The following is a 25,975-nucleotide window of genomic DNA, read 5'->3' on the forward strand; positions in this document are numbered from 1 at the left end:
TTAATGCGTTGTGTCAAGCAGATATACAGTCTGCTTGGTCTCTATGGTTTCCAACTAAGGAAATCATTGTATTAAGTATTTCTTTTAGAAATTGTCCAGTTTCTGGTCTTGTGATGTGGTTGCCACAATGAAATCATTGCCTGCAAGGTCAGCTTTCACCCAAGTCCATGTCTACACAGCTCGTGGTAGTCATTTTAGCTCAGTGTGTGCTCACTGAAAACTCTTTTCCGTGTTTGTTTTACATGAATATTGTTTATTTAAGCTCCTCTTATAAATAGAAAAATTTTATTGTTCTTTATTATCATTGCTTCGTTGTTTACTTGGAGTTTAATTATTTTTGTTAGCTTTGAGTGAAATTATGTGCTGTTCATAAATAAGGATTTATTGGGCGACATTGATGATGGACTCAGCAACTCTTTTCTTTTTATTTTTAATGATTTTGGGTTGTCTTATTTATCTTGTTTAATGCTGTAGCTTTGTTAAGACAAATGAGTGCAATCCTTATATGGTAGTATTTGTATAAGTCGGGGTGTAAACTTAAATACATTTGCAAATGCGCATATGTGCATTCGCAGAACCTCTTGAAATCCTAAATATAGTCAAACAGAGCAGGAAGGGCAGAGAAGGATGTGATGCAGATGATGCACTGCATCGCTCTCCCTAATGTCCCTGAAGATTCATTAATTTGTGTGAAGTTATATAAATAGTTGAGTAATAATGATTGGCATCTGATATTATTCGACTTAAAGTATGATATGAAAATCTGTCAGCTTCGTTTTACAGTTTCAGTCTTCACATTACCCATGATGACAGATCTATTCAGTTTTACCTTAAGAGCACAAACAAATTTTTAAAAAGTAAATAGACCCGAATCAAATTATCTCCAAGTCATTTAAAACCTAAATGTAATTTTTTAAGGGTCATAACTTTTGAAAAAACATACTCATAATGAAATTAAATGTAAGAAAACATTTGTGTTGTGCATTCATGATGCATATTTAATAATATAAAATGTTATTTATATTGCATATTAAAGATGGTCATCCATTTGTTTCTGTGGTCCTGTTTCTAAGTTTTACAGGGGAGATGACAAACACAGGAGACTGTTCCAAAACAGGTCATGCACAGGAAGTCAATGGAACATGTAATACACATGAAGAATTACTTAAAAACACAATAAAGAACACAAATATATGTATTAATATGAAATTAAAAGACTGTAAACTCAGCTGGAAGGTTTTACAGGGGCTGTCTGAAAGACATTTTTCAAAGACTTTGTCCCAACTCCTGCTGGCAATAAAAAAGAATGCAGGTTTGAGATACTCCCATTATGGTTTTATTTTTTGGACCCAGAAGCTACATTCATCTCTTACAGCAGCGGCCCCCAACACCCGGGCCAAAGACCACTACCGGTCCATGAGAGTTGAGGCTCGGGTGTGAAATTTATGGTTTTCAGGGTTTTTATCGTTAACTTGGTTTCCCTGGGTCTTTTCCCGTGTTGTAGTTGTGTGCCTTATTTTGAAAAAAATATTTACGCGTTACCACAGTGACCAGAGATCATTAAGTGGCAGAGAGGAGGACGTTACTCTCAATGTTGTTGGCGCATTTCAGGAGGGCGCTGCTAAAAAAGCTATACAATTACACAGTGAATTCGTGTTTATTATTATATTTACAAAGTACCACAGTTTTTGTCTTGGTCATATCATTTTATTTTGTTGTATTTATCTGTGACACCTTAAAGGCCAGTCCGTGAAAATATTGTCTGATATTAAACCGGTCTGTGGGGCAAAAAAGGCTGGGGATCCTCTCAATGATTATTCTTGAAAGGAATTGTTTATTGAATTAATAATGAACTCAATAGAATCTGATTTAGTAAAGCACTATTGTCTCATGTCCTTCTTTTGTATACAGTCTATATGAACTCTAGAAATGGTTTGTATTAAATTCGTTTACATTTGAAATGAATGTAAAGCTTCTCATTTGTTTTTGAATCTGCATCGTTTCAATAAGGCATTCAGTCTACTTTGAATCTGCACTGAAAGAAACGAGCTCTGAGTTGCTTCTGTTACTGGGTTACAGTTGTTAAACTTCATAATCGATCATATTTCACCACAGAAAGATGAAAAATTTCTGACCTTCCCCCATGTAAACTCAAATCTCTTCTCTATTGAAAAATGAAGCAGCCTAGGCAATTACTACATTGTACACTGTAAGCAATTCAAGGACTATGTATTCAATAACGCCCACAAGCTACGGCAGTTTTTACCTGACATTATACATTTCTTTGTATAATGGAATGTAATGGAAGATTGATCTAGCTGAAGCAGTGTTAACATGAATATCCTCAGTGCTCGAAATAAATGATTTTGTTTATTTTACTAACTCAGCAGTTGTCAGACATTTTCTACCATGTTTGACTTCAGAAGTTAAAAAAAATCATACCCCATTAACATTAAAAATAATTTAACTTAAATATTATTGACATAAAAGGTAAACAAGATAGAGTCAATAAACTCTTTATTTTTCCCTTAAAAGAGTCAACCATGTGTCATTACGTTTCTCATCATGACCATCAAGACATTGTTTCCCTGACTGTGCATTAATCGATGCCACTGATAGAAACGCCTTTCATATTCACTGTGTATAGTGTTTTTACAGCGTCTGTGGACGGGGACCATTAATTACTGCTCTTTCATGACACATACGCATATTATTTAGTTTCTTCATGGAAATTTTTATCATTTGGTGTGAAACATATCCTGATATGACACAATCAAGTCGCACTGTATCATAATGAGGAAGGTGATTTTTGGCTTTTGTAGGTAGCACAGAACAAAATGAAATAGGAAAATGAGCACAACAATAATTCATGCAAGACGAAAAGTCAAGCTCTGTCAATCACAGAATATGCTTGCTCAGATTAAACTGCTTAAGCTGCTCTTGCCTGAATTTTGTTGCTGCGCTGTCTAAAAGACGCTTTGCTATCCACCTCCACCCCAGCTCCTCAATTTAATTTTGTGTCTGACTTATCAGTGTGATATTTGTTATCCTTAAATCCTGCTCTGTTTCTTACCGTAGTGGAGAGTATTCCACATGCTCTTCCCGCCTTGGGTTTTCCATTTCTGTACATGGAAAGAAGAGCTTTCAACGCCTTAGGCTTTCCACGCTTGCACGTGGAAGGAAAAACAGAAGCATACTGTCACATATAATTAGGCTTTTCCAGTTTTAAACAAGACTATCTAAAGTGGGCCTGACTGAAATAGCATTTCTCAGTAGTTTGATTTTATTGATTATATCTGCTTCATGAAACCTTCACAGAAGCAGAGCAGAGGATGCTAAAGAAAAGACGGTAAGGTCAGTGAGTCAGATTCAAATACTCTTTAGAGTGTGGCCAAGTGGAGCCTCCAAGAGAGATCACCTCCAATGAAATCCACCATACCTTTGTCTTAAGCTTAACCACAGTAAAAAATAAATAAATAAAATAGCTGGCTTTGGCTTTGGAGCTGCAGTTTTTATTCTATTGTCTTACGGGAAAAATATGTTTGGTCACAACTCACAAATAGCCTGTGGAATACATGTAAGCAAGGTGTTCACATGCAAGTAAAGTTAAAAATAGTTATGCCAATTTATAGCCAGCTAATTAGTAAAGTCAGGCTATATATCAATGAATGTGTCATATCCCACCTCCGGTCTGATAAATGGACGACTGGCTTTCAGGGAATTAAAATCAATTCTGTAATTTTCTGATGATTGATGAAAAGCATCTGTCCATTCATACACGTCTGTCCTATGATTATGTATGTTGTGGTGTATGCATTTATTGGTTTCACCTATTTACAGCTTAATATTAGAGCCACACTCTTATGCCTGCTGAGTATAATGAAAATCCACTGCAATCATGAAGCAGTAAAGATTGCCTCTTGCCTTGTCTTGTTGAAATGCAGCCTGCATGTAATCAATGCAAATTGTGATATATGTTGCCCAATCTTATATTTACACAGCCAGTATTTCCTACCTCCACTGACCTGTGTGTCTGTATGTACACAGAGAGAGAGAAAGAAAGGAAGGTCACCTGTCTCTGCCCTTGTTGGACATTGATGACTTCTTGCTGATGCTATTTAACACTATAGGGAATACATAAATAAATGTTTACATGGACATTACCAGGCCAGACCTGGACACAAACACGGGTAGAGTCAAGGACACAGAGTCACTTCTGACAAAATATGGTTAAAAAAAAAGAGCTCATGAAATAACAAAAAACACAAATTAATTTACTTACACATGCAAAGTGCAATCTGTTCAGTGAGCACAAGCGTTATTTTCAGAAAATCTGACACTGTAAATGCGACAGAGTGGTTTAGGTGTTGATGAGGCTACTGGAAGAGCTACATTTTGAATCCTTTTCTGTCTGTGCAACACAGTGGTGAAACATGTCAGTACGCATGCAGTCCATCTGTTCTCGGTTTCTCTTTTGAGAGCACTTTTGTAATATTCGAGTCACTATTGGGTTTATTGATTGGCAGCTTTTCCACCATCCATCATCAAAGGGTGAGTCTCCTACGTCTGTACAGACTGTTTAAATTCCAATCCTCTCATCTTTGAATGAATGTCCTGTGCAGATTAAGCCAAGCAGTCCTGAGGATTCAGATTAAGATTAGCTGTGGTGTCATGTTTTTAATTAGTGTTTTCCACAGCAAAACACAGACTTTCATTGTTTTTTAAGTTATTTGCCTTATAGAATCAGTTGTAAGTCCTTGTGTCTGCTGGTTGGTTGTCCTTTGGTCTACATTGTAGGTGCTTAAACTGATTGCAATTCTCCAGGTGCTACCAAGAGTAAACAAGCCTTAGGTGCTGTGTCACCATCACTTGACTTTTATTAATGGGCTACTCCATTTCTATTTGTATCACCCTTTCAACTAAAATCCTGGCCTCACAACACTTAACAAATTGGCTGATCCTGTGACCTGCCTTTGCTATTTCACTAACAATAAATGATGGCTGTTAACCAATACTAGTTAGGTTGCTCAATAATCTGATCAGGTAATAAATTTACTTTTTGCTGATGTAGACAGATAAGTAGGACAATAAGTGTGTAAGTATGTGTTAGCCATGCTATATATTCAAAAGTATTTGGACGTGTCCATTTTTCCTGGCTTTTGCAGCACGTGTTTGATCTGTCACTACAACAAATGATTACAATAAACCATTTTGTTTATAGGCACCTTCGAAGACCTTCAAGACACTTTACATGCAATTAAGTGTCAAAATCAAAGTCTGGAAATAGGAAAACACCTTGAAAGTCTTTAAATAACAAATTGAACCAACAAACTAATAGAACAGACTATCTTAAAAAGATGTGTTTTAAGACTGGCTTTAGTTAAGGAGACAGTGGTTGGCATCCTTAGTTCCAGTTAAGGGGACTTGTCTTTCTGTCTTCAGTTCTTGGTTGCCATCTAGTGACAGATGTATTCCATTACACCATTTCCATAGCTAAAGACACCATTTCTCTTCATTTTAAAAAAGGCATCAAAAGACCGATTTTTAGTGATGCACAAAGTTTTATTTTTGAACAAGACAAAGGTGCAGTTACACAATGGTGCTGATCTACGGTATCATGTAACACCCTACATGTCTTTTCAATGGGTTGTAAAAATCATGCCAGCAAGTTGCTTCCTGATTTTGCTGAAAAATATGGACCGCGTATTAACAGTCTCTATTGAATTACACTTCCTTGGTTATAATGTAAATGTTAAAATGTTGGCATTGGTTAATTTTAACAAGAACTGTTCATGCTTCAAAGGTTAGCATTATTAATGGCTAAATGTGCAACCTGAAACATCTGCTCTCAGGCCAAAGAACCTCCCATAACAATTTACATACACTACTGTTATAAAATGTTAAAAATGAAATTGTTGATTTCTGGACCTCTAAAATTTTGGTGTGGAAATAAGGCAACAATTTTAAAGGATGAGTTCTTGATCGCGTTGCTTGCTTTTTTATTGCATTTCCTCATTTAGTCTGAAACTGACGTAGCATCAGAGAATCTAAATGAACGTTCAATGCACTGCAGGCTAAATACCATCATGTCAGTAACAAGTGAGAAAGTTTCACGTGCACTCAATCCAGCTTCAACACTGCATGCCTTGTGATAACAATACAAAATGTACAAGCAAATGCCCTTCCTGTTCCCATACCTGTGCAGCATTAAACATCTGCTCTTGTATTTAATGTGTATAGAATTTGATGAACATATTTACCCAGAAAAGAAGAGCTGTTGAAATTAGCAAGCTCAGGCTGCATTTACATGATTGGAATTCAAGCAAAGCTCCTTAGAAAAATTAAAACATAGCTTGAAACCAGTCATGCATGCACTTTTTAAAAAAAATAAATTCACCACTCTCTCTTACTGTATAGAAGAAAAACACAGTTTGACTGTTTGTCACCGTTTGGTTTTTGCAGCCTACTTAACACAGTCCTTAAATCAATCATTTATCATGCAGGTGGTTCCTTAGTGTATCCTTACAGAAGTATTCAGTATTACTTTAAGGGGAGTTCTTCCATAGTATTACATAAATGCCAGGCTGAATTAATAATGAAGCATTTTTTCTTTTTTTTAAATCAGCAAGAATCTAACTGATCATCATAGCTAAGGTTTTGGCAACATAACACCTCAAGACATCCTAAGGTATGGAAGTTATCAAGACACTACGTTATAAGATAAGATTTCAACAGTCTCGCGTTACAAACTCCAGCAAGCTTTTGAATGTTAAAGTGGTCAGTGTTTAACAGAAGACGTGCTGAAATGCTACTCATACGTCTCATAAGAGGAACCAAAATGGCAATTCTCTTTATTGTTTCATACAAATCCACACTGTGTAAGTGTCGTCTCACTAACTAAGTACCATAACGAAAAGGCTTCTTGTCTAAGTTAAAGAAAGGTTTCTAAACAGCTATTTAATCAAATTCTGAGTGGATACAAAAGTAACCGTAATCAAGCATTGCCAGTGAAGTGTTACATTACAAACTTAAATGTTGATAAAGGATGATCCCGTTGTTTTTGTGAGAACTCGTTTTTACTGTTATCGCAAAAAGACAACTGCACATAACCGCCCAATATAGTCTGTATCAGCCATCATCTACAGTGAGCCTGTGGCCACGAGGTCTAATGATACGGTCATGTTGGCAATCGGGGCATCAGCCTCTGTCACAATCAGCAGGTCTGCCAGCAGAGCAGTCCTTTCTACTTCAGCCCAGCCCACCCCCTCTCTCCACCTGAGACCTCTCCGGTGAAAGACAGAGGCGAGGGAGCACAGAGGTCAGAGTCTGTGTCCGACTCCCCCTCTGCTAGCAATGGTCTGACCCTGGCACAGAGTGAAGGTCCACCTCCGGCTTCGGGCCCTGCTCCGGCTCCCCCTCCTAAGCCTGTAAAGAACGAGGGCCCAAAGAAGTCCTCCTTGGCTTGGGAGATGCTGAAGCCGCTGAACGAGCGCTCCAGCTCCTCATGGTCAACCGACGGGATGGAGAGGGATGTGTCACTATCTACTGCGGTGACCTCTCGATGGCACCTGTGCCTCCTGTTGCGCCTCTTGCTGTGGGAGCCGCTCTCTCTGCCGCTGCCACCCTGACCCGAAGAGGATCTGTCATGAGCTGGAGCAGGTGGAGGTGGGAGGCGGAACAGGGTGGGCGAATGGTCGCCGCTGCCACCTACTGGCGAAGGGGTGTTGGCCACGCTGCTGTTCCAGGCAGGCTGGCTGATGGGGTTTTGCAGTTGGTGCTGCCAGGAGGTAGAGGGGCGGCTGTTGCTCCCAGAGGGAGTACCAACTGATCTCGCCACGGATCGACCAAGTAAAGGGTCTTTCTTTTCCAAGGACCCGTCAGAGCATGGGACATCAGCTGCTGAGCATGTCTTCACCTCCTGTACCTCCTCCTTTTCCTCCTTCTCTTCTTTGCTCTCCTCGGGGCTGTGGTAAGGCGGGGCTGGATACGGCTCCCTGGAGTTGAAAAAGGCCTCTGTTTCGGAACGGGGGATACCCATACGCTGCACATACACATTAACCAGGAAGTCGAGTTTCCTGTCCATGCAGACCACCTGCAGAAAGACAGAAAACGGTGTTCCATCAGAGGAATCAACATAAGTTGATGTTGGCGGGAAAAGAAAAACTTTCCAGACTGACCTTCACAGACCTGGGTGAAACATTCCTACCTGCTTTTCCACTTTGACCAGACGTCCCATCATACTCTGGTCCTCCACAGCATCTCCTCCACCTTTGGGACCTTTACCAACTATCTGGTCAACTCTAACATTTAGAGAAAATAGTGTCATATATTAGATTATAATATGATTATACAAGTGTATAGTTATATGTATAGTAGATATGCTCTGTTTTGCCACAGGGTCTGACCCCAATATTTTTAACTCAAGAAGTTTGGGATGCCAAAATGTAGATTAGTCTTGCATTGAAAAGTAATGAAATTATTTTAGTGATGATTGTTGTCAAGCTGCAAATAAATATGTTTGAATGAATAAATGATGGCCTTACAGAAGGTGAACGTTTCCTGAGACACTACTGAGTTCAGGTGGATTGTGTGGACGCATGCATAATGTGAGTAAGACGATCTTTTTTTCCTTTTCTTTTTTTTCGTTTAACAAAACAGAGTCTAAACTGAAGGGACATTTTGTCTGCGGCCAAAATGCATCACTTGGCATGCTTCAGTGGTGCTTCATGCTTCATTTCCATTGCATCCTACTGGGGGAGCTCTCCCTCTGTCTTTCTGCTAAGAGAGCAAGCATTTAGCACTTCAAACCCCTCTTGAGCGAGGCCATGTGAAACGGCTCGTTAAGATTCAGTGAGCAAACGGCAAAATGTCTTTTTTTAGCCTTTCCTTGACAGCAGCTGATATCATTTGTCACCAGCGCTAACAGCACAACATCCTTAAAATATTCTACATAAAGCAGTCTGTTAAGCCATTTCACTTATTAACTATTGCACCTGCACCCCTGCTTTCATGTATCACAATCCCGCTAGCTCAATGAGACATGTCAATGGCTTGAACTCAAAAGGGGTTCCATCAATCGAACCAGTAAGGTAGCATGTAACTGCTACTATGGCATAAGGAGGATAATGCTGATAAAATGGTCATTCTAAAGGTGCAGTCTATTAACCTAACCTAGGAACTTCAGTGGACTTCTTATGGCGAGGTGTTGTTGGGGGAGGCGGCCCCACAATCATATCTATCCTGGCAAGGCACACAGAGACGATATGAGTGCAATGCAGAATGAAGCAACGTGGGAATCACATCAGGTATGGAGAACACGTCTGCAATATATTCCACACACGAGACATACGGTGAGTCTGGCTTGTTTCATGGATGGAAAGTGTGTGTGATTCACTGATGGAATATATTTCTTGTACATGTTAGACCTTCAGGGGATCAAGGTGTGAGGAGCTCGCTTGTAGGAGGGAAAACTGACATAGAAAACAATGTGAATTAGACATCAGTGTTACATCCAAAATCAATCTGTGGCACGTTCAGAGCTGAAGGAGTGACCGCTAATAGGACATCAAGCTACCGATATATGTAACAGATCTGAATACAACACATGTATCTGGATAAATGAAACAGGCAAATCAATGGCTTGTGTGTCACAACATGTGTGTATCCAGTGACCACTAAAAGCACTTTGTTAGTAGATGAAAGCTCCACTGTTATATTAAGCTAACTAAACTAACTACTGACACATATTTCTTAAAGAAATGACTAATTCAAGAGTAAAGGACTTCTTGCCTGGTCTGCAGGTTCTTAATGCGCGACAGCATGTCCAGGTGACCAGCGGAGTATTGCTCAATCACGTCCATGACATCGTAGGGTCGCAAGCTCTCTTTGAACCTCCTCTTTGACACCAGGAAGCTCATGATGCTGGGGGGGGAGAGGGGGCGAGACATCGTTGTTAAACGTGTCACGTGACAGGAAAACAAATGACCAGATCACAGCAGACATTTCAGAATAACTCCCAAGAATTCTCCTGCTCAAAACAAACAAAAAGTGCAATGCGGAGTAAAATGCAAATGAAATATAACAAATCAACGGTTTATTTATTTAAATGATTAATGCTTTAGGAAAATATGATTGGTACAAACTGAATGCACACCAAATAAAGTCATTTGATCACATTGATCAGATAACATTTTACACTGTACGTATGTAACAGAATTATATGGAAAATTTACATGTAACCAACTTAAAACCAACATTTTGGGCATACATTTTTGGTAGCTGATGGTTGTCATCCATTTTACATTAAATATATATGTTGTCTCTCAAATGTCCACAAATGTGTCCTATGGCAGCTGTAATGCATGAGGTGAGACAGGTCTTTCATTCCCAACTTGTGAAAAGGGGCCTTTTGGTTTTTCACAAAATGTCATTTTTGCAATATGTAGCATAAAGTTGTGAAGAGCTCTATTTTAAACCACTTCTTTTAAACATAACCAAGCAGTTTATGATGACTAATCCTAAACCAATAGTTTTTGCTGTCTTCTGAATCACCACTACCTCCACATCCTACTAATGAGACCAGTTATTTCTGAGCATCTAATATCACTGAGGCTGATGCATCGAGGCACCAGCGTCAAACATCATGCACATCTCTGGACGTCAGCAGCAGCCGACACCCTGGCATGGCAACCAGTGTTGGTCAAGTTCCTTGAAAATCGTAATTAGTTACTAATTACTGATTACCTCTCCAAGAAAGTAATCCCATTACTTTACTGATGACTTATTTTCAAAAGTAATTCGTTACTTTATTACTTAGTTACTTTTCTTTTTAAATACACAACCTGAATACATAATAAAGCAATAGACCTTTCAGCCCAATTCTATTTTTTCTGCATAATCCATCATATAAAATCAAATCAAATGAAAAAGTCTCTTTTTAAAACTTGTCGGAATCTTTTAACTTAACTACATTCTAGCTAATAGTCCATCATTGTACATTATTTATTATTATTACTTCTTTAAACACTGAAATAGCTACACAGATGACCACAGATGTTATTTTTACACTACATGAAATAACCAATCACAGAACCATAAAAACCTCTTATTCAGAGAGTCCTTACCAGATTGCTCTGATTGCAACTTTCAAGCCTGGTGGTAACTCTTGAGTGAAGAATTCACAGTGGCAGCTCTTATCGTCACCAACTTCCTCTCCCGGAAGGCTCGCCTCTAGAAAGCAAATGCAAGGACACTCTTTTAAAAAAAATTACATCTGCTTCCGCATGACAAACGTCACCAGCAGAAGCAGAGCAGAGCCGTCGCTTTCAGCGCCAAAGGTGCAAGTGTCCGTGTTACAGTTGGTCTCAAGCCAGTTAGCCAGTTTGGGAGTGTGTGAGCAAGCTTCGTGGGACGACAGGTAAAAAGATTCGGTGCAGAATTGAAGGATAGTGCTGAGGTGATAAAGCTTTACTGTAACCTTCAAAGACAGGTACTCTCTTCCCACCACCAATTACAGATTAGCACTGGAAGGCTGGTCTACAGAATTTAAAGCATATTGCATGGAGTTGTCAAGGCCTAATTAGTGGAAATCAGAAATTTTCTGAGAATCTGGTAGGGAAAGTGAGGTCTCCTCATGCAAGCTAAAGCAGGGTTTGGGAGCATGTCTCTGGGTCAGTTTTGGATAATCTTGGCACCACTTGACTTGAACCCGTTTAGCTTAGCCTACTGCTACCATAAATACAAATGTATTACATGAGGTGCTCTAACAATCATAACAAGTAAATATGGAATAATTAGTTCCATGGGAGACTCTGCTAGACTCATGCCCTCAGTCATCACAGTGAGAAAAACAGCATAACAAAGGGTTCATGTCAAGTGAACATATCTCAGCAGATATCAGCATGCAGGTTTCTCAGACTGGGTGAAGCTGACTTGTCTTTGGATAATTTTCCCTATAGAAGTCAACCAACAAAATATCCCAATGCCTTACTTATTAAACCTTCAATTGCTGCAAAAAGAGAGAGAGGAGAGACATGGGAAAAGATTTGTTATGGATTCTAGCAGGATGAAAATGGCAGACAAATCAATTCCAAACATGGAAAACTGTGGAGTCTATTGAATGGTTTCTGGATCATGTTTGAACGGACTGGTCTCTCTTCTCTTAGATTTAAGCTTACCAACTACATATGTTTCAAAGCTTTATATAACATGTATGGTAAACTATACAGCTAGACATTATAGACTATGTTACAGTCTTTACTGAAGACATGTCATGATGACTTGTCTAACCTGGAGAACTCTTCAGTCCAAAGTCTTCGTCCTGCATTTCAATCAGCACTTAAACATGCCATGAAGTGAAAGAAGAAAGACAGCTAATGAGAATTGGTTCACATTGCTTAACAGAAAGCAAAGAAATGGAGAGAGAAGAGAAATATTCTAATGATAGTGACACAGATGACACATGGATGCAGTGGGACTGTCTAGCACTAAATGATGACACCACACCACGACATCCAAAGTGACGGTCTCCTGAATGTGTTCTTAAACATTTGATTTGTCATAGAAGTGACAAATTTTTGTATACATGAAGGGAACATACATGTCTGCATGATAACTCAGCTACAGTCTCCACATTGATTGCAACTCAAAGAGGTTTTGACAGTAACTTCTAAACTCACACAGCTGGTGAGCTGCTGACCTGGCACTGCTCTGCTACATGTTCACTGGCAGCAACTGAATGTTTGTCAGATAAACTGTTGATCATAAACAAGTTTTGCCAAAGTATTCTGTGGCTAAAAGTTTACTCGTCCTGGGCATGAATGTTATGGTAAGTTTTTGCTTTTATTGATTTCGATAAACTGTTCTTTTTCTAAGGTCAAGTGATTGTACAGCATATAACCAGTGTTGCCAACTCCTCAGTAAGGAAAATCGCTATTGGCTGTCCTAAAAGTCGCTAGAAGTCGCTAAATGACGTCATTGCCTAATTTGCATAATTGGTCATGCTAATCTAATTGTAACCTATGTTGTTGGAGAGAGAAATAACATCGTGGAAGAGACATAAAGTGAGTAAAAAATGCCTTAAATGCATTTAGAGTTTATTTAGAACTACAAATTAAATTTCTTTTAGCAATTATTGGTTTTTTTAATGTCACAATTCCAACCCTGCTCCTTTACCCGGGCTTGGACTGGCAAAAGTGACCCGAAATAGGCACTCTGGTGGAGTTACTTTGTGTGTGTGTGTGTTTATAAGTAGTTTTAAACCTTGTGATCCACAAAACAGCATAAGAGTAAAAGAGTAAAAGAAGAACTGACTGCGTTACAGCACCCGCTGCTTGTTGAGAGTAAAAGCGATACACGCTTTCACGTCTTTTTTAAGCGACCTTTTTTAGAAAAAAGGTCACTAAGGGGTCTGAAAACTCGCTAAATATAGCGACAAAGTCGCTAAGTTGGCAACACTGCATATAACGGTATACCTGGTAGCTATCACCTAGCTTATGACATAATTGTGTCTGGATATTTAAACTTGTTTGTTTCCTGGTATGGACCTTATGGCTTTTAAGTAGAATTCCCAAATTTTCAATAAGTCTGAGTTTGGGGCTTTTGGAAGTATATTCAAAAAGCTTAATATCTTAATGTAATGTTAATACAGCTGAAAAATATATAGGCAGTCCTCATTTATTCATTTTATTCATCCTTTAAAGTACCAGTACTGCTGGCATCAAAACAGCTACAGAGCATGATGCTACCGCCACCATGCTTGACAGCTCATACAGGGTTGTTAGGTTTGAACACCTCACCTTTAACTCCTCCAAACATCTCTTGTCACTGGGGCCAAATAGCTCAACCTTTGTCTTGTCTGACAATAAAACCTTCCTCCAGAAGGCATTTAGCTTGTCCATGTGGGCAGCTGCATATTTCAGTTGAGCTTGATGGGCTTGATTTTGAAACAGGAGCTTCTTCTTGGCTGGTACCCCCTCAGTCCACAGTGATGTAAACTTGCTTCACTGTGTACCTTACAGCAGTTTCCAGTTAATGTCTGGTTTGAGCCTTTGTGGTTCCTGGGCTGTTCAGGAACATGCTAACTAATTTTCTCTTGTCTTATCTGAGGGTGACAGTCTGGGTCTTCCTCTGGACCTTAGAAAACTGGCGACACATCTGAATAACTTGTATGTTTAAACCGATTGTCCTGGAATCTGCAAGTGTTTAGAAATGGACTGTTAAACTTCAGGAATGGACAAATCCCCAACGATCAACTCTACTGAAAATTTGTGTGCTATGCTCAAAAGCTAGGTCCCTGCTTGGAAACCAACATGTTTAAATAAACTCTACCAATTCTGCCAGAAGCTTGTTGATGGCAACCAAAAGCATCTGGTCAAGGTGCAACTTCCCAAAACATTTAGCCAAATATTAGTTGAGGTGTATGTATACTTTTGACCCCGTGTGGATCTTATGCAGCCAATTCTTTTAAGAAAAAGTTATTATTGATGTATCCTGTACAATTCTGGACCTCAGAAACAGAACAGTTGAGAAAAAACATTAAAAACACACACTTACCATTTATGCCCATGATGAATGTATGTATACTTCTGGCAATGATTGTATATTGAGCTAGTGTTACTAGTAGTGTTATAGTTACATAAGATTTAGTTGGTTTTGTTTTCAGTTTTCTTTAATATAAATAATTTTGACTCCTAAAGTTTGGTCTCTGAACAAATAGCCAAGGTCATACTGGCTCAAATGAATTCCTGGAAATTTTGGGAAGTGCACTCAACTTGAATTCTTCTGGAACGTTAGATATCACGTTTGTGTATGCAAGCTAAATGTGAAGCCGGAGCACAGAGATGAGACACCGGAGGAAGCAGCAACCTGCTCACCTCTGCTTTCAGGCTCCATACAAAAGCTAGGGCCTCCATGTCCTGAATGTAGTTTCATATTCACAACACCCACATCTCTTTTAATAAGTGTCTGCCATTTTCTACAGTTTTCATGATGGTTTGAATACAGTTTCTGAGGTTTCCCACCTACAATAATAGAATTCTCCAAGTCTCTACACTGTATGGCTGTGTATTCAGTTATACTACACAACACTACTACACTCATTCTGGTCAGATGATGATCAGTTTCCTCACCCTCTGAGTTTTGGCGCGAGGTGCTGCCCCGAGCTTTGAAGGCATTTTTCGCCCCTCGGTTCTTGTCGGTGAAGCTCCAGCTCTTGGTGACCTTGCTGGGGCTTGCTTCAGCACCATCATCTGCTCCACCTGGAGACTGGGCTTTCCCCTTGGACACAGGAGCCTTAGAAGGACTGGGAAACACTTTGTCCTTCAGACTCGGCTTCCGACTAAAAAAGGAAGTAACAATACAGTAAATTAAGCCTGTTTAACTCTGCATTTATCAGCATCATTTTAATGAAAGACTACCTGTAGCTAAATGTCTGTATTCTACTGTGTTTAAGCCCTAGCTTGTGAATTTGTAGAATTCATCTGCAATGTGATAATAAATCTTACCTCAGCAGAAATGCAAAATGGGCAATGTCCTACAGCAGAAGGAGCCATGTCCACAAACGAACATAGTAGAGCATTCGGTGGTTCAGGCAAGCAGCAGGAAGCTACAAGCAGGCATGCATGGGAAGCAAAGTGACACTGCGTCTCAAAAGGAAGAGCTGTGGTCTGGCTCTATGCAAAAAAAGTGAACACAAATCATGCAACAAAAAAATAAAATCATCGTCGTATGGCACGTGGTAACCATTAGGTAATCAGCAATATGCACCTTGCCTGCTGAACGGGGCTGAGTGGGCAAAAAAGACAGCCAGCAAATCAACTGCAAGACGTTACTAAACAGAAACCATAAAAGAAGGATGTAAATCTGCACCTTTCCTGGGGAAAGGGTAAAAGTTAGAAATAGCTCTTTGTTGCTTTTACGTGTGAATCTCCTCATGTAGACATCAGAAACAGAGCTTCACTACGCTACAAATAGTAACAAGTCGGATTGTGTACTTTCCGTAGTGCTACATGTCCTTATTCTGTGACTCCTCTACCTTTACTTGCACTTGCAGAAGAAAAGAACATTGGTAGGAATAGAAGGAGACACACAGACTTGCAGTGCAGTTGTTAGTATCTGTGCAGCAACTATACCTAATAGCTCTCGGACAGCACCCGCAAAGTCTGTCTTTGTGTGCATTTTCATTACTGGAGTGGTGGGCAGTAGGAGGAGACACAAAAAAGATAAAATAGAAGTGGGTAGAATCACAAAAACAGCAGCGTGTGCCAAGATGCCAGTAACGCTTTACTGTGACTGTAATTTATTCCTCATTTAAAGAATAAAATTTTTTGGTTTTATTCATTTTGCCATTTAAATGATTGTCTGATTTTACACGTGAGTCTAAAATATGCAATTGGATTATAAGGAGGTTTGTCATTCAGCCACGATAAAGTGTTACCACCTTGTCAATAGTTACACTTGTTTTCTGTGTTAAAAAACAGAGTGATAGAAAAATCAAGCAAAAGTGTTCAAAATCACTTTTTCCCAAGGTGATGCTGAAAGGTAGACTATCAAAGAACAGCATATCGGTTAATATTTAATAAAGCTGCCAGTTGGGAATGAGGCCAAAGTGAGCTGATCTTTGAGCACCATGTGAGCAAATGCAGCGTGACCGTTCTTGAAGGAGGCACTTAACACGCAGCCACACCCATGTCAGACACACAAACCCCCACTCTCGCACACTGATGTACAGTAAGCACACTCCCCCAAGAAGAGTGTCTCAGCAGCAGCTAAGAGCAGAATTGAAGAGAAGGCAAAGGAAAGAGGCGAGAGATAAAACCAGATCACAGACCTGGGAGAGGTTTCTGTTTGTGACTCCTTCCTGTGAGCAGAAAAGGCATAAATGTTACACAATGTAAGATACAAGTTATGGACATGGATGAAAAATTATCTGTAAAAACCTGAAAAAAACCCCCCAATATATATGTTACCACACGGGGGCAGTGGAAACAAGTTCTAAACAACAGCAACAGTTGCCTGCTTACACTGAATGATCTTTCATATTTTTATGAAGATTAAATTTTGTGATGAGTGTCCAGTATTTACTCACTCTTCTGCAATGGTTTTTGTCTCCACTGACAAAAGAAACCTTAGGCTATTAAGTAAATACAAAAGGTAAATGGACTGGTTCTTACATAGCACTTTTCTACCCTGCCTGAGCACTCAAATCGCTTCGTTCACATACAAGCACTTTTTTCTATTCTTAAGTGCTTCCTATCTCCTATTCACACTTCAGCACCTTGGGGTTCAAAGAATCTTCATTTTCAAACCAACCAAAAAGTTGACATATTTTCTCTTAATATGTAAAACTACAGTGAGCCTCATAACACGACTCGAACAGGTATTCCTCCAGGATCAAACCTGGACCTTTATTGCTAAGATTTTGCATTCATAGGCAATTGGTACGGTGGCCCTGAGAGGCCAAATAGACTGCAACTTAGGAAAACACCAGCAATAAGAAAAACGCTGCAAAAGTGCACAAAACACAACGGAAATAGAAAAAAACAAAACGGTAATAGGAAAAAGCAGATTTCTGAAAGCACAAGGGAAGTGTTTCTGGGGAGACAATAACCCGACAGACCAGTTGCAGGAACAAAATATGCTAAGAATTGCGCTGGGAGACAGTTAAAAGAAGTGGAGGATCTATCGGTTTTGTGAGGAAAGAAAAGATGAGAGGTAAGTGTGTTAGCCTAACTATTAGCCTAAAAGTTCGTCATCAGTATTATATGAATCATGATAAAACACACCTACCATGTTTTGGGTTCCTGCAACTGGTCCGTCGGGTTATTTTCTCCCCAGAAACAATTCCATTGTGCTTTTTGAAATCTGTTTTTTCCTATTTTTGTTGTTGTTTTTCTTATTTCTGTTTTGTGTGCTTTTGCAGCATTTTTCTTATTGCTGGTGTTTTCTTAGGTTGCAGTCGGTTTGGCCTCTCGCGGCCACCGTACATTTGTTAGGCATACCTGTTCAACTGCTTGTTATCGCAAATATCTAATCACACTGCAGCAATTCACTGCATTGTGGCCAAAACGTCCTGCTGACATTCAAACTGAGCATCAGAATGAAGAAGAAAGGTGATTTAGGTGACTTTGAACATGGCATGGCTGTTGTGTCAGACAGGTTAGTTAGAGCATTATAGGAACAGGATCTGCTGGGATTCTCCCCACACAACCGTCTCGAGGGTTTACAGAGAACGGTCTGAATATATTATAATTATAGTAACCTAAACAACCACTCGTTACAGCCAAGGTATGCAGAAGAGCATCTTTGAACGCACAGCACGTTGAGCTTTGAGGTAGATGGGCTACAGCAGCAGAAGACCACACCTGTCAACAGGAAACTGAGGTTACAATTTGCACAGGCTTACATCTTCTGCTTCCAGCAGGATAATGAGCAACATCACAAAGCTCAAATCATCTCAAACTGGTTCTTTGAACATAATAACATGTTCACTGTAGTCAAATGGCCTCAACAGTTACCAGATCTCAATCCAGTGGAGAACATTTGGCTTGTCCTGGATCAGGAGATTTGCAGCATGGGGTGGCTGTAGCTCAGGTGGCAGAGCAGGTCAGCCACTAATCAGAAGGTCGGTGGTTCGATCCCAGGCTGCATCCTGGCTGCATGCTAAATATCCTTGGGCAAGATACTAACCCCATGTTTGCCTACTGGTGGTGGCCAGAGGGCCGGTGGCTGGCAGCCTCGCCTCTGTCAGTGCGCCCCAGGGCAGCTGTGGCTACAATGTAGCTTGCCATCGCCTGTGTGTGAATGGGTGAATGACTGAATGTAGTGTGAAGCGCTTTGGGGTCCTTAGGGACTAGAAAAGCGCTATACAGGCCATTTACCATTGTTATAACATTTGTTATAAAGAATTCAGGCAGTTCTGAAAGCAAAATGGGGTTTAACTAACTTCTACCAAGTAGGGCTGCTCGATTATGGCAAAAATGATAATCACGATTATTTTCACTGAAATTGACATCTCGATTATTTGACGATATTTATTTAACCCTTTAAGACCTACCATAGAACCAAGTCCGCCAGAGCTTATTTTTTTACATGTTGTAGTGCCATTTTTGGGAGCATTTCAAGTTGCTATACATCAATACAACTGTTATAGCCCATATTTTAATAATATGTATGCATTAAGTCCATAGTAACTACATTAATTGCAAAAAAGTGCAATAAACTACAAAAACATTAAAAATCGTTTTTGTTTTTTTTACATATATTTCTACTTGGGGAAATTTAAGAGGCTTATCCCTCAAAACTTTAAATACAAAAAAGTTGCAAAAAACAGTTTCCCACCACAGGAAATTTATTTTGAGTGTCTTCATAGTTTTATTTTGGAGATACAGCAATTTTTATATACTGCAGGAAAAACAAAAAAAACAATCCTATGATGCAAATTTGCAAAGAAAACAGCATGTGCATCAAACTAAACTATTTTAAGCAGTGCAATTCGAGTTCCAAGCATCCCAGCAACTATTCAGAAAAGTATAGAGTCAAACTTGACTTATAAAAACACCAGTATAGGCTTTTAAGGCCTGCAAGTAAAAAACTACATTTTCCGCAAAATGACGTCACTTCCGGTTTCGGACAGGAAATTGCAGACATGCGATAGTTCGCATTGAGGTCTTGTTCAATGTGGGAAGTGTTACGAACAGCTGATCGGATCGGCAAAGCGTGTTTCTGGAATATTATGTTTTTGTTCCTGCAAGCGCTTTTTATGCAATATTTGCAAAGTTATATGTGGAAGGAAACCGTGACCGAGGACAAGCTGATGGCATAAGATGTAAGTACAACTCCTCCGGTTTCATATGCAAAACAAATTATTGCGCTAGCTTAAGCGGTTCTGGTTCTACAGGGATTTAAAGGGTTAACAATAACAATGTATTGAATAATGACTTTAAAAAATAATATTAAATAGTGTGCAAATACTGATAACAGTGCAAATGTTTGCAATATAAGAAATAAATGAAAAATGTAAACATCTATGTTTAGTGAACTTTGCAGTGTTGCTCTGTGGTGCAGCTATGACACCGTAGCAAAGTTTACACACTGTGTCTACTTGATCCACGTCTGACTCCGCGAACCCATAATGTTTCCACACCACTGAAGTTTTTTTTTTACCTCTCTTTTCAACCAACGGCAGTCACTCTCCTCTCCAAATAACTTCTGCTTAGCTTCCCTCGGGTCCTCTTAATTGTTGTGACGCGTTCGAAATGCAGAGAGGTGCGCTCGATTTGCCACACGGAGCAGCGCGAGAGTAAAGCACGAGGGAGGTGCTAATAATCGGCTCAGTCATTTTTAATGATCGTTGAAAGCCCAGATCGTAATCGTGATTAAAATTCGATTAATTGAGCAGCCAAGATTATAACTACTAAATTGTCTGGTAAATGTATATTAATGAATTTTCTAAGTGTCGCACAGGTTTTCCAATCAAGTGGGGTTGAAAATTTGCTCTGGCTATAGAGCCAGTGAAACTGTCAGTGTTCTTCCGTGCTTGCCCATTACAAATAAACTAATAGAAGAAAACAATAGTTTTAAAAAATGTTCCATAAAATTCATTCATTATGGTCACAGGTTGATGTTTGCATCAACAAGGTGTTTTAAAATAAATGTTTGGTTAGCCTCTTTTTTGTTAATCTACAGTAAATGAACTGAGTGCAACAATGAGCTAAGTGCACACAAAAGCTGGTAACACAAAAGGAAGGCCCAGCAACACAGGAAGTGTAGCGCAAAGTGTGCGGCAAGCAGACCAGACTCACAGGGTTCAGAGATCTTATTCCTTTGTGACAATCAAGGCATTCAGTGTATATTTTGGGCAGTGCACATAGTTATTTCAGCCTCTGATGCCCTGGTCCCTTCTATTTCAAGATCACTGAGTCACCGTTGGTGTCATCATAATGAGATCATGCTATCACACCAACAACTTTGTCACTCCTAATGTCATTGTTATACCTGAATGATTTGCCCTTCAGATTCCTCAGCAGGTCCAGCTGATTCAGAGGTGGGATAAGTCTGGGAAAAGACAAAGAAGAACTTCAAAGAAGTCGTTCTATCAAGACAGCCTCATCAGCTCAGTTGCAAAAGGTGAAAGCTCGCCTTTGGGCTTTTTAAGCTAATTGCCTTAAGTTATGTTCAGTTGGTCATAACCTTTTCTGCTTAAATTACAACTGGAATGTAAGTGAACTCATTTCAAAATAGACAACTAATGATTTTCTACTTCTAGATTAAAAGCAAAAGAAATCTGTGTTGTGAGAGTCGAGCAAGGCAGCTTATTTGCTAATTCATACAGCTGGACACCAAAATGTCTGCTTAATTTTTCAAATTGGCCAAGGGCAGTATTTGTCTTTTGAATAGCATTTCAGAGTGCCACTGCTAAGACTCTCATCTGCTTCTCCATTAAAAAGAAAAGCCTTATTAAAGCAGAAAGTGTAAAGCCACACCGGTGTCTGATTCTTCTGATCCAAGAAAGATGTTTAGAATACAATAAGATGAGGTTATTCTGTGAGCTCAGTTTTCAACTTGGCTTTCAAGGTTCAGAAAGAAGGCAGAATGTGATATGGGTAAACAGTTGTATTTCCTGAAAATGCTGAATAATGTGTAGCATGATTCAACCACTTTATTTGATCGGTTACCTGTACATCGGAATAGCTACAGTCTGCTCGTAAAAATCCCACGTGGACACCAGATCTGTACGGGAAAGGTTGGTGGCATAAAACCTCCAAGCAGCCTGGGTGAGGAAATTTTTAAAAAGGCTTCTCAGTTTTTTTGTTTTGAGAATTAAACAGTGTTTAAAATTGAATCTAGTGATCTTATCACACAATATACCTGTATGAGGCCTGCAGCGGGGTTACGTCTCTTCTCAAAATGCTTCTGTCTGTGCTGCTCTTGGACTTTGAGGGCAAAGCCAGAACCCAAGATGCCCTGTACAAAAGCAGAAACTCATAAAATAATCAGTGACCTTTACTGACCTCAGTGGGCCAGGAGGAGGAATTGCAACAACAGCAAGTTGTCTCCTCCTTGTCCCTTAACGGTTCTCCGAAGCAATCCAACAAAACATCTGGGGTTATAGAAACCTGAGAGGAAATGCTGATGTTAAATGCTGTGCCAAAAGTAGTGACAGGAAAAGTGATTGCTGATCAAGTACAGTTTCCTGTATGATTGACAGAACGAATGGGAGCTGCTTACTCAGAGCTTACTGCTGAGTGTGATATCTTTAAATCTCAGGTGGAACAACAAACACTGACACGTACTTTAGCCACTGAAACTACATCATCAAACTCAGGCTTTCTAAAGAAAACGTGAATAATGAGCCAAGTTTTTTCAGCTCCTTTTAGAAGCATCGGTTGCACTAAGCTTTCTTTGGACTATAAAAGACTGGATGCTTCTCCCAAAAAGACAAACATTCGCAGTTATTTCCTCACACTGCTTCTATGGTGTTTTAGTGATCTGATGAATACAAATCTTATTTTCACTGTCGCTGTACCTGTAAAAAAACTGGCTCTCTAGCTCAACTACATTCACCACCTGGTTGCTGCTTTTTTATGTCAGTTATTGGGCAGTGGACCTGCTTGAGTGATGAGATGAGCTACATGATTTGAATAAAAAGGTTAATGAGAGTCATTGTGGGATAAAACAGGATGTTTTCTGGGCTTTAAAACGAAAACATTTAGCTGATAGACACTAAAATGCTAGGTGTTGGGTGCTAAATGTGCTATCCTGTTGTCATTTCAGGTTACTCACTTGATTAGATACATTTCGAATCCATAATGTTGAATCCATAGCATGAATGCACTACTGTAGTTATGATATCAAACTAAATGAAACCATAACCTATGGAAGAGCCTGCCAGAGAACACAGAGTATATTCTCTTAGGGCAGAGCAGTGAGATCAGGCAGATATGCACTTACAGAGAACATCATAATGGAGAGAGAGTAAAGGCATATAAATGAGGATCATTTATGATGTGCACTTTGTGTGAACTCTTGTCAGCGGCTTCAACGCCCTAAAGACAAGCCTACATACTTACAGCAGGAAGGGCAAAGAAGGCAACGCCGATCAAGCTGAACGTGGCTGCTAGTAAGCGTCCATTCCAGGTTTTGGGAACCTTATCACCATAACCAATGGTGGTAAGAGTTATCTGGTACAAAAAAACAAAAAAAACAAACAAACATTAAATAGCTTTTTTAATACCTTTTTTTTGTACAACTGGAAATAAAGTAAAATGAACATTTCTAAGCGGAATATTTGTCAAAAATGCATGTTGTAAAACAGAAAGCAAATACTGCAGATCCATGTTGTCCTTGTTAGTCTTACCAGCCCCCACCAAAGAGCATCAGCATACGTGTCAAACTCATTATTTGACTCCTTTTCCACGGAGTAGACCAGGAATGAGGCCAGGATGAGGCACAGGAAGCCTATGTACCACGCTGTGATGAGCTCCTACAGAGAAAACCAATACAGTGACCACTGGGAAATTAAAGTAATTAAGTGTCATCTTGAATGCTTTGCAAAAGTGGCAATGTAACCTCTGTCAATGGGTACAAATGGCTATTCTGTAACAATATTGGACATCATATGTGAATCTCTTGCCCTGTGTGGCGAACCAAGCATTTCATAAACCTCTTTATTTCCCTCGTCTCCACAAAAGCTGCAGCCTGCCATCTCTCCTTCTCATGTAATCATACACAAACACCCACAAACCCTGTAATGATGTTTCTGCAGCTTATTAGTAAAAGCAAATAATTAGATTTTCCAAGCTCATTTAAATTAAACAGAGAGAAATATGCTTCCTTGTCATGATAGACTTTCTCGGAGGAGACACCTTTGATAATAGAGTGTCACTGAAGTAACATAGAGTCCATCTCCTCCAGGATTGCACATCAATGCACGCCATTGCCAGAAGATTAGCCAGCAAAGTCTCAAGATCATCGAGGAGATTCAAGGAGACATGACGTGAAAGGGTGTGGAGAAGCCGTGGAGAATTTTATGCTGCCTGTAACATGCTATGTAAAACAGGCATCAAGATGAAATCACTGGACCAATTGTCATTTCTGGGTTCCTCCTCAGCGTGCCCTGTTTGGTGGTGGGTTACTTATGGTCTTTGGAGACCATATCCATGGACGTGCGCAGAGGCTAGGCAACAGCACCCTGACTGCCATTAGGTATCAGGATTAAATACTTGGGTTCAGACAATGCCCAGCCTCATGTGGCGAGAGTATGCAGGCACTTCCTGGAGAAAGAAGGAATTGATACCACTGACTGGCCCTCACGCTCGCCTGACCTAAATCCAACAGAACACCTCTGGGACATTATGTTTCAGTCCATTTGGCACCACCAGACTGTCCAAGAGGTCAGTGAGGCCCTGCTCCCTGTTCCTTTAATATATTTTTGAGCAGGGAATATTGAAATAGGGTAAAATGGCTGCATTTTTCTTGCATATGTGCAAAGACATATGGATAAGACAACAAAATGTTTCTAAAATAACATATTTGTAAGCCATGATAACTTTTCAAATTCCCATTTATTATATGCGCTGGACTTTTTCTCTTTGTTCTTTCTCAGCTCATTTATGTGGGTTACAGTTACTCTATACTAAAAATATTACTTTCACCTGGTCTGCATGCTTTGTGGTTAAAAGATAAGTGATAATGGCGGCCACACAATCTTAACAATCAAAACATTGAGGAAACTACAGACAAAACTGGAGTACATCAAGATCACCTTGCTGTGTGCATAAACTACAGATCCGAGCAGCTTCCAGGTTCCTCCACGGCGGTCCATGCGCAGCATCCGTAGGATCTGCAGGAATCTCAGACTCCTGATAGCCGAGGTGGCAAACACATTGCCCTGAGATCCAGCTGCCAGGACAGATACTGAGGCAATCAGCACCATGATGTCTGGGAAGAGAAGTACAACATATGAATAGAAAACCATGACCTTGGTCAAATCAGACTAAATTAACAACACTTTACTATGGACACTGAAGATCATTGTTCATTTAATCTGTACACTGTTCAAACAAACAATTTGCAGTTGGAAAAATATTTTTGTATCATTGTATCAAAAGTTTCAGCATTTAAGAACAGAAGTAATAGCAAAACAAGTAACAAGTAATGTGTCCATGTTATGTTCTTCAAGGTGACAGAAATGACAGCCAGTAAAACACAAGACAAACGTGTTTTCACACCTATGACACAGAAAGGCTTTCTGGCAAATTTTAGCCTCCCTCTCCATCCTCTGTATCGACAGCAGCAGCCAGCAGCCCATATCCTTACAATGTACTCCACTCCAAACACCACAATGGTCACAATTTCCTGTGGAAAAAAACAGAATGGGGGAGTTAACCTTGTGACATTAATTTATATGCAGAATACTGTTAAAATATTAAATAAAGTGATACTTACCAAGATGTACAAGGCACTCTCTGAGCTTTGTGTGAACTCTTTAATGGTGGCAAAGACTGAGAGTATAAGACACGAAAACACCAAGAGGAAGCTGGAACGGATGAGACAAAGTAAAGTTATTGCTTCTACTCTCTTATTTAGGGTAAGTCACTGTTACACCTGATAGATCCATGTGTAGATATTTTTTTTTGGTCCTGTCATGGTCCTGGGCCATGTGGGCCCAGTATTCTTAGTTCCTTGTATTTTTGTATTTCGTTCCTTATTTAGGCCATGTTTCCTAAGTTGTCCTGTTGTGGTGTTCCTTATTTGACTTCCCCTTGTGACTTTTATCCCCTGTGTGCCCCTCTATGTATCTGTGAGCCCTCATCTCCCCTCCTTGTTTCATTCCATGTTTCCCCAGCCCACTATGCCCGTGCTCTCTCTCTCCTCCTGTTTGCACCTGTGTACTTCCTGTTTTACTTTGACAGTCTCCCGTCAGTGTTGTTTACTCCTGCCATGTCTTGTTATGTTTATCTGTGTCAGCTGTGTT

General features: G+C 39.7%; 1 protein-coding gene across 1 annotated transcript in view; it reads right to left on the reverse strand.

The window, feature by feature from the left end:
* Positions 1–5,562: 5,562 nt before the first annotated feature.
* Positions 5,563–25,975, reverse strand: part of kcnq2a (potassium voltage-gated channel, KQT-like subfamily, member 2a) — a 41,284-nt gene continuing 20,871 nt past the window's right edge. Inside the window, exons 2-17 of the mRNA XM_085394376.1 lie at positions 25,447–25,537; positions 25,230–25,356; positions 24,764–24,939; positions 23,357–23,482; positions 23,070–23,180; positions 21,868–21,963; positions 21,675–21,769; positions 20,995–21,054; positions 16,829–16,858; positions 16,131–16,184; positions 15,129–15,337; positions 11,124–11,229; positions 9,790–9,921; positions 9,172–9,240; positions 8,207–8,300; positions 5,563–8,092 (exon numbers count right to left, since the gene is read on the reverse strand). Coding sequence (XP_085250502.1) covers positions 7,244–8,092; positions 8,207–8,300; positions 9,172–9,240; positions 9,790–9,921; positions 11,124–11,229; positions 15,129–15,337; positions 16,131–16,184; positions 16,829–16,858; positions 20,995–21,054; positions 21,675–21,769; positions 21,868–21,963; positions 23,070–23,180; positions 23,357–23,482; positions 24,764–24,939; positions 25,230–25,356; positions 25,447–25,537 — 2,425 coding nt within the window. The 3' untranslated portion in view covers positions 5,563–7,243. The remainder of the gene's footprint in view (positions 8,093–8,206; positions 8,301–9,171; positions 9,241–9,789; positions 9,922–11,123; positions 11,230–15,128; positions 15,338–16,130; positions 16,185–16,828; positions 16,859–20,994; positions 21,055–21,674; positions 21,770–21,867; positions 21,964–23,069; positions 23,181–23,356; positions 23,483–24,763; positions 24,940–25,229; positions 25,357–25,446; positions 25,538–25,975) is intronic.

This window comes from Rhamphochromis longiceps, linkage group LG20 (assembly GCF_057381845.1).
Source record: "Rhamphochromis longiceps isolate RC_006_pf linkage group LG20, R_longiceps_female_GT1.1, whole genome shotgun sequence".
Classification (NCBI taxonomy): domain Eukaryota; kingdom Metazoa; phylum Chordata; class Actinopteri; order Cichliformes; family Cichlidae; genus Rhamphochromis; species Rhamphochromis longiceps.